Below are 9,557 nucleotides of genomic sequence, written 5' to 3'. Positions count from 1 at the left end.
AAATGTACACGTACATTTTATATATATTTTTTAGATATATACGGAAAGTCCAAATTACATGCAACTTCGAGCTAAATCTAATTATTTTACTGTGCGACCCAGCTATTCGATACACCCCTGATTCGCATACAGGGTGTCCCTTAGATGTCTCGCAATCTGGTACTGAGGGATTCCTGAGGTCATTTGAGGCAACTTTTTCCTTTACAAAAATGTTCTCCGACGCTTCGTTTACGAGTTATCGACGAAAAACACCGACGCCATGCCCTCGCAACCATCGCCGCTGCGTCAGACGGCCGGCGGGACGCGGCATTGGTCGCTGGGCGGAGCGCTGACCGTGCTCGCTCCCCGACTGGTCCACGTTTTTCGCTAATAACTCGCAAACGAAGCCTCGGAGAAAATTTCTGTAAAGGAAAAAGTTGCTTCAAATGACTTCAGGAATCCCCCAATGCCGGATTACGAGACATAACCTTGACACTCTGTATAAATCGTGTTGTAACTCCATTTAGATGTATCGGTGGCTGTTCTAATACGAACCCGCTACGTTCTGCTTAATATACTATGGTGCGTCTCTTAAACGAATAATTAAAAGAGGGTACATGGGGAAAACGAATGGCCGATCATCATTCGTGTATAAGTGTAGATAGAATTCTATGTAATACTGCGGATCGAAGTGCTATCCACGATGCTCTATTCTAACCCCCGATATTGTATATGTGTGCTCTCGCGATTACAGCAATAATACGCTTAAAATATACTGTAACGGCCATTTATTTCCCACCGACCTAACGCGATCGTAATATGTATGTATTGGTGTTCGCGGCGGCAACGTTGCTGTTCAAGGCAGGAGGAATACTTCGACCGGCACGTGACGCAACAATTGATTGACGATGCCGGCGAAAAGCACGGATAGCTTCCTCTTCAGTTGCGGCTCCATCGCTTTCAACACTTCCTGCCCGTTCTCGCGAAGGAACAGATTCGTCGCTTCCGCTGCAAACATAATTCGATTCAATTGGATGCACTTAGTGGTATTTCCCGAGTTGTACAGGCTGTCCCGATATTATTGTACGAGCGAGAGGTTCCCGAGGCCTCTGAGGGATTCCTGAGGCCATTTGAAACAACTTTCGCCTTAGCGAAAATTCAATCCGACGCTTCGTTTGCGAGTTATTAATGAAAAACGCTAGCGAATCGGAGCGCGAACGCGGCCGGCGCTCCGCCCTCGCGCCAATGCCGCGTCGCGCCGGCCACCTGACCCAGCGAGGGCGTGGCGTCAGCCGTGCGCCATCCCTCATTGATCAGCGTTTTTCGTCAATAACTCGTGAACGCTGCGTTGTAGAACATTTTTGTAAAGGGAAAAGTTGCTTCAAATGACCTCAGCTACCTTCCATTTCAGTATTACGACGTTTTGTATTAGGACAACCTGTATTAAAGCCATATTAGAGAGCTGCTTGATTAGACGGTTCTCGAATCGCATCGAAGGACTGCTGTGTCCTCGATTTGCATACTTACTCAGTATCCGATTGTTATTGAATATCTTGCGGACCCTCATGTGCACGTTCTTAACGTCCAGGACGACGTCGAGGTTCTCCACGTTCAGGTACGTCTTCTCGTCGCGTATCTTCGTGGACACCGTACCCTTGACTAGAGCTTTGACGTCGTCGAACCGAGCGTGGAACGTCCCGTTGCCACTGGCTGGCAGAATGATCAGCACCCCTGAGCTGATCAATCATACATCGACGAGAGAAACGATTGAGGTGAAATAATTGAACTTGAAATAATTGTAAATTAAGATTTTAGAAAGTGTCGCTATAATATAATATCGAAACTATCGCTATAATAAAAAAAATCTGTGTTACATTTTTTTACCAAAGTGGTGAGAAAATTTGAAAGGTGTAATTTCACCCCTTTGCTAAAAATAGCGTTAAATATTTCTGATGCTTCCCATTTGATCTACTTCCTTGTCAGAGAAGCATAAAATCTGCATTTTACTTATTATTTACTGCAAAATTAATAAATCGAATCCTAAGATATTATATATTATATATTATATTATATTATATTATATATATATTATATTATTATTATATTATATTATATTATATTATATTATATTATATTATATTATATTATATTATATATTGGCGTTATGCTGGCACAGAGCTCGGAAATATTTGTTCATATTTTCATAATGTGCGTTCGAAAAGGTGGCGTCGCGCCGCGCTATTGAGCAGCGGCCAGTAAATAGAGCAGAAGTATTTTCATGGAAAAGAAACGAACGAACCTGGAATAATGCGCGTCCAAGATAAGGGCTGGCATTCGTACAATAGCTTCGAAGGGTGAGCCGAGTTTAATATCCTCGACTGTGTAGTTGCTCGCTCCCCTCACGAACAGTTCGCGTAGCTGTACCTTGTAACCGTTTGTACCACCTGTCAGGGACAGAGTCAGCTCGTCCATCTGTCGAAACGGGCCAGAGTCGCGAATTTACTTTTTGGAATAACGGATCTTGAACGGTACGACGATCGAATTTAACAATAAACGTGTCAGATTAAATGCAAGCGTGTTGCACCGATTATGCTGGGGTGCTGATTTCGGGGAGAAAAGCGACCATTAAAGAGAGAGAAAGAAAGGGAAACAGACAGACAGACAGACAGACAGACAATCACACAGAAGAAAAAGAGAGACAGAGAGACAGACAGAATGAGAGAGAAAGCGAGTGACAGAGAGAGAGAGAGAGAGAGAGAGAGAGAGAGAGAGAGAGAGAGAGAGAGAGACAGAGTGAGAGAGAAAGAGTGACAAAGATAGAGAGAGAGAGAGAACTAGTGACAGAGAGAGCGAGAGATAGACAGAGTATAAGAGAGAGAGAGAATGAGAGAGAATTTCGCTTACGCGAAAGGGTTCGACGGAAGGCAGCTCGATTTCCGGAATCCCGACGCTCAGGTACGGTCTCAGGTGATGGAGGGCATCGATCAGACACGCTTTCAGCTTCGGGTCGCTCCTCGAACACTGTTTCACGTATTCGGCTGGAACGATAGAACACACGCGAATTAGAAATAGCCAGTGCATCGCATGCAACTTTAACAAACCACGGAGACCGTCTCAAATCAAATCCCCTGAAACGCTGAAGCCGCAAGACGAAGCCTTAGCGATCGCGCGAGGAGAAAGAAAATCTCGCATCGATCGAGACGAAGAAAGCAGCTCGTCATACTAACCGTCATACCAATCGTCAAACTTACACCACCAAATCCAAGCGAAATTGAACGCGAGCGGGGTTGCTCGTTCGCGCGAACGATTTCAATTTCCCTTCATCCCAGAATTACGCAACGTTCGCGGAAAAATGCTCGCCGCTCCTTCAAACCGCGAAATCCTCGCTTATCGCGATAAACTAAAAGCTGCCCGCCGTTTCGTGCAAACGAACAAATTAGCCCGATCATAACACAATCAATTATGTCACGTCCCGAGGGAGAAAAAAGAACGGATGCTTTGCTGACCCATTCGCCGCGGCCGATTTGAATCGACTTTCACCGGAACGTCGAATCGGCAAACTTGACTCTGAAAGACGGCTGTCACGACGGAACGCCTGTCCACGAAACCGGAAGCGAGAGATCGCGGAAGATCGCGGAGATCCTAGCAGTCGAAAAATCGATTCTACTCACGATTCGAGTCGACGGAGAGCGTGCTCGAGCCGCTCGCCACCAACAGAAGCAGAAGGAAGAACATCGTCGTCGGCGCGGTCATCGTTGGCCCACACTCTCGGTTCCTTCTTCGGGGATGACGATAACTAACGATTACGACGGAGGGTTCACCCTTTATTTTTTGTTTTCAAACGCGATCTCAGCTGCCCGCGCCGATCACACCACCGCCGACACACGCACCGTCGTCGTCGTTCAGGCAGATTCAGCCGGGCACGAGCGTGCGATTCGCGATCGGATCGCCGACACTTTCGAGCAACCGTTGCCGCCTTCAAATCCCGGTTCCTCGGCGAAACGGCACCGCTACTGCAAGACTGGCTTGGCTCTCTGGCTATGCAAGAGGGCATTGACAGATGCTAGATCGTAACTGCACTCCGGGATACTTTCACTGGTCGCAACGTGCACCTGCGCCTTCTTCGTCTACGACAGACAGACAGACAGACAGACAGACGAGTCTCTTAGGCCATGTTAGAGACCGTCGAAAGTACCCTAGATACTCTTCGATCTTTTCCAATCTTGCCACGGGCTGACGTCCGACTGGAAAAGCTGCCCCGCAGCTCTACGGTTGCCTCCTCGCTTGCTCGCTCGATCGCTGGCCGCAGTGGTGTTTGCAGAGAGAAAAATAATATTTTCGTAGCGGGGTCTTTCGTTATCGATCTTCACGATCTATTATTGCCGCGCCTGGAAAAAACGCGACGATTATTAATAACGCGGCGTGGAAAATGGCGAAGGAGAAATGGAAATGTCCTGCGAGATGAGAGCAGTGTTTCTCACCGAGATTATATTATATTATATTTATTATATTATATTTGTTATATTAGATTTATTGTATTATATTTATTATATTATATTTATTGTATTATATTTATTATATCATATATATTGTATTATGTATATTATATTATATTTATTGTATTATATTTATTATATCATAGTTATTGTATTATATCTATTATATTATATCTACTGTATTATATTTATTGTATTATATCTACTGTGTTATATTTATTGTATCATATATATTGTATTATATTTATTATATTATATTTATTATATCATATTTATTGTATACATATTATATGTTAAATATTTATGCTATTGTTCGATGAATATGTAATAATGTACCCGCCATATTCAATGTCCCCATTTTGGAACGGGTATTTCACCCTCACCTGACAACACATTTACACATATTCTTAATTACAAGCATCAAATTATTATCTATCGCGCGTAAGATATGTTTATTATTATTATTACGTCTTTTAATTTATGCAGAAAAGGCATAATTTTGCCATTTCTCGCCGCAACTATTATTTTTTCTCCGCGGCCAACTTTCCATTTCTTCGAGTAACACGTTTTTCCCCTTTCTCTGGTTTTATTATTCGTTGCAAGATGCAACAAATAAATACGCGAGATGCAAAATGAAAACTCGAGTTTCGCATCCACTATCTCGTAACGTAACGGAAACAATTAAATTTGTTTTACTTTCGCTGTTGAAGAAAAATGCGATTAAGAAAACCGCGAACCTGTTCCATGAACGGGTACGACCGGTAACGACGCTGCCCGCGCATATGAAACACGGATGCGAACCGTGTTACAACACCTATGTTCGAGTGAACATTCTTTTTTTTTCTCACAGCTGATCGTAGCATAACCTTATCTGTGCGAGCGAATTTACGAGGAACAGTGTTCGAAATATGGGTTGAACTTTTATATCCACTTTCGTAGGTTGTATGTATTTTTTTATCGGATTATTTGGGGGCACCGTTTCATAGAAGGGGTTGAAATCGAGACGGTGTTTCATAATGGTCGCTTCTGTCTCGCGAAAATACAATTTGAAAATTATAGTACAGTAATTTCTCCCTAATAATATATATACTATTATTTATATTTTATTTATCTCTCAATTTTTTATTATTATTTTTAATTCTATTTTAATTATTATTATCTGTATTTTATAGTCACCGATTGTTGGCGAATTGGTTCTCGAATTAGGGAGAAGTTGCTGTATTATCTTCGACAATAAGAAATTATTGTTGGTCGGAATGGGCCCGCATTGTTAACAACATTACACGCGAATCGTTTTGCGGAGCCTCGCAGTGAAAAGGTGTTCGAACACGGGTTGCGTGTTTTTCTAACAAAGGACTAACTTTCTAAGAGGATCCTGCGTGTGTTCAACGAACGCCTAGCTAGCTAATTGCGCCGAACGAATAATATTCGTGATCTTTTTCGTTATTGATATATTTTATAATCTATTATATATATTATTTGTTATATCTATTATGTCTATATTATATTTATATCTATTATATCTATTGTAATAAATATAATATAGATACAATAGATAAGCTATTATATCTATTATATCTATATTATATTTATTATATCTATCATATCTATATTATATTTATTATATCTATTATATCTATTATATTTATATTATATCTATTATATCTATATTATATTTTCTATCTATATTTATATCTATTATATCTTATTATGTCTCTCCTGATATATTATATTACTGATACCTCAATACAATGGATTATCATGAAAAAGAACGTTTAAATAATTCCGTGACCCACATATAAGGTGACAAGCGCGCAGTCAAAGTGTAAACGATGCGTGTGAACGTGTAATAACGAACAATGGCGGGTCAAGAAAAGCAACAATTGAATGATCAAAGAGTATACAAAATTAAAGAGTAGCGTTTATAAAACGGAGTTTTATAACGAAGTCGCAACCCACCGTCGGATCTACAATGTGGAAACCGATAGAAGGGTTGCTTGTTCGACCAGCAGTTTCCATTAGCCTGCGATTAAGATTGCCGCATTGTGCAATGAAAATTTTCCGTAGACTGAGCACGCGGAATGAAGCCAAGAAAATGATCGATGTTGTACGTATATATGTATAGAGATGGCCCTAGTCGTCGATGTACAGTCGCCTCGGAAAGTACGTCAACCCCCTTTTCTCAAACGGAATAACTTTCTTCGAAAATTGATTTAAAGAACTTGAATATTTTTGACACGTTAGATCTACGAGTTTTTTTTTATGAAATGAGCATGCCAAAAGTTGTTTAGGTTGCAAATGAATGGAATGATAAGAAAAATTAAAGTAGGGTGTTCTCTCAACTTTTTTGATCTTAGATTGTAAACGAAAATTTAAGAAATGCATTTTGTGAATTATGGTTATGCACTTGTATGCATACTGAAAATTTCTGTGCACCCGGTGTTGCAACAATAGCTCGGCAGGTCTTACGTTGAAGCACAGCAGGTTGTCTGCGAACAGGTGCAATTAAATCCGTGCCACGGAATGAGCTGTTAATAATAAAATAATAATATTCGATTTTTATCTGTTTCTATTTATATATTTTAAAAGCAATAACTTTTTCCAAATGGAGCAAACGACTTAAATATTTTTCAAATGTTGAACTAAATAATCAGACATTTATTATATTATATTATTATATTATTATGTTACTATATTATTATGTTATCATATTATTATATTATCATATTATTATATTATTATGTTATTATTTTATTGTATTATTATGATATCATATTATTATATTATAATATTATTACGTTATTATATTATTATGCTACTATATTATTATACTATAATATTATTATGTTATTATATTATTATATTATTACATTATTGTTAATTAAAGTCGTTGTCCATCGTTAACAATAAAATATAGATAGCAATAACTAAAATAAAATAGTATCGATAGTAACAATAACAATTCTTTGACAGTAACAAATAATCAAAAATTAAGAAATAAACAAAACACAAACTTGTCCACTTTTACGCGCAGTCCAAGCGCGAATCAGAGAGAAATTACTTTACAGTAGTCCGTTCTCCGTCGAACGTTATTTTTATGTAATCCAGATTTTAGGTCATTCCCAAGAAGACCGTCTCTCGTCCAATTTGTTTAAAATCGCGATGTTACGCGAAAAACTTCACGATTTGATCAAACGCTATTGCACAATCCTCATTGCGTAAACGACTTTCACCGGCGAGATGTTCGAACGTATTTTTTTCTCCCGGCAACTCGCGAAACGTTGATAAATAAAGAATGGCGCGGCGATAACAATGCTTTGCAGCGCGACAGCGCACGATTTTCATTGTGATTATTTCACAGCGCGGTTAATCTTCCGTCCGCGTCTGCTTCGAGCAGAGAATTTTATTCGAATCGAAATCCGTTTTTTTTCTTCATTTTTTTGCAAGTAATAAATATGACATTATACTACTAAATAATAATATAATATTATATTATTATATTATTATACAATAATATAATATAATAATGTTATACTACTAAATTATATATTATATTATAATATTATTATACTACTAAATTAGTATATTATTATATTATTATATCGTTATATTATTGTACATTATGTATTACATTATTATTATTTATATTTATTGCCAAGCGGAAGCTATAAACCCGTCAGAAAAGTTTCAAAATTCAAATATATGAATATGGCGGAAAGCGAATTCGCAGAGACCACACTGCGCAAACAAACATCGCAAGTAGGGGCAGAGGAGAAATCTAGCAATTACGTAAAGATATAAAGATCGAAAGAGCTCGATAGCTTTTTCGTCGATGCGACGATTTATTATTAAGCATTGCCCGTCGAGGACGGACGCTCCAAAATGAAAGGTGCATCGCGACGTTCTTCTCTTTTTAACCCTTTGTTGTCTATAGGGGCACGTGAAGTCCGTTTCTCCACGATATAATAATGTAATAATAATAATGTAACAAATAAATACGTAATATAAATATAGATATGAATATAATGTAATATAAATATAAATATGAATATAATGTAATATAAATATAAATGTGAATATAATGTAATATAAATATAAATGTGAATATAATGTAATATAAATATAAATACAAATATAATGTAATATAAATGTAAATATAAATATGAATATAATGTAACATAAATGTAATAAATAACCTAATGCGTTGCAATGGGACACATATATTCCAACCCTTAGCATCCAAAAGGGATAACCTGATAAAATTCTACTAAAATCACTGACAAACGCAAATTAACTTGAAATAAATATTACTGCAAAGGATTAAGCAACCCGACGACGATTGATAAAGCTAAACGATCGATCACCTTATTCACCGAGCGACGCGTCATCCCCCTCAGACCGAAACTTCCCGCTGCTGCATCGTCGGCTGCGGCCCGTCAATTTCTCGCTCGATGCAACAACAACCTGTTGCTCCGAATGCACCGTTGCACACAACCTTCCCCATCGGGCAAACGAGAACAAACTAACACGGTATAATCAGCGCAACATCGTGTCGGCGAACTCCGGTCCCTAAAACGGCCGCGCCGCGTCCATTTATACCGTTCCCTTCCCCGAACTTCGTCCTCGATCGTCGCCGGAACAACATTTACCGCGACCTTCAGAACCGGAATTATCTCAATAAAATGTGATATTTAAACAAAAAGAAAAAGAGAAGAAGAAGAAGGAAAAAACAGAGGAGAAAAAGAAAGGGAAGCGGAAACATTCGCGGCGGACATTTCGGTGCCCTCCGTTGTACAGTAATGTCTCCCTTACTGACGCTCAGATTGTCCACTAAATTGGACAATTTGGGAAGAGGAGATACGATTACTCGAGCCTCGCGGATCGTTTTTATAATCGTGGACAATTTATAACTATAAAAATAAACCGCGAGGCTCGAACAATCGTGTCTCCTCTTCCCAAATTGTCCATTTTGTGCGCAATCTGAGCGCGAATTAGAGAGACATTACTGTACATCGTGCCAAAAATGGCGTTGCATCCTTCGACACGGGTTTCTAGCGTCAAACACGCCAGCGCCGAGGTCAA

The 9,557-nt window shown here is 39.1% G+C and overlaps 1 protein-coding gene across 2 annotated transcripts; it reads right to left on the bottom strand.

Moving 5' to 3' along the window:
* Positions 1-5: 5 nt before the first annotated feature.
* Positions 6-9,027, bottom strand: LOC117224563 (protein takeout). 2 transcript variants are annotated; one of them, XM_076526777.1, is made up of 7 exons: positions 8,840-9,027; positions 4,175-4,367; positions 3,651-4,106; positions 2,884-3,017; positions 2,279-2,451; positions 1,507-1,715; positions 6-987 (listed from the first exon to the last, which is right to left on the bottom strand). In XM_076526777.1, the coding sequence occupies exons 3-7, from the start codon at positions 3,730-3,732 to the stop codon at positions 836-838; spliced, it is 750 nt and encodes a 249-aa protein (XP_076382892.1). In that variant the 5' UTR covers positions 3,733-4,106; positions 4,175-4,367; positions 8,840-9,027; the 3' UTR covers positions 6-835. The 2 variants fall into 2 exon arrangements, with proteins under 2 accessions (XP_076382892.1, XP_033333468.1); XM_033477577.2 differs by having other exon boundaries at positions 3,651-4,367.
* Positions 9,028-9,557: the final 530 nt, after the last annotated feature.

Source organism: Megalopta genalis, chromosome 16 (genome assembly GCF_051020955.1).
Source record: "Megalopta genalis isolate 19385.01 chromosome 16, iyMegGena1_principal, whole genome shotgun sequence".
NCBI classification, from domain to species: domain Eukaryota; kingdom Metazoa; phylum Arthropoda; class Insecta; order Hymenoptera; family Halictidae; genus Megalopta; species Megalopta genalis.
This window is presented reverse-complemented; position numbering and strand designations above follow the sequence as displayed.

What these genes read in the sequence shown, in the direction of transcription:
- LOC117224563 (XM_033477577.2), bottom strand. Translation starts at nt 3,732, where the DNA reads ATGACCGCGCCGACGACGATGTTCTTCCTTCTGCTTCTGTTGGTGGCG. An exon ending in GCTCTCCGTCGACTCGAATC is followed by an intron (nt 3,018 to 3,650) that starts GTGAGTAGAATC and finishes CTATCGTTCCAG; the next exon opens with CCGAATACGTGAAACAGTGT. An exon ending in CAATAACAATCGGATACTGA is followed by an intron (nt 988 to 1,506) that starts GTAAGTATGCAA and finishes TTATGTTTGCAG; the next exon opens with CGGAAGCGACGAATCTGTTC.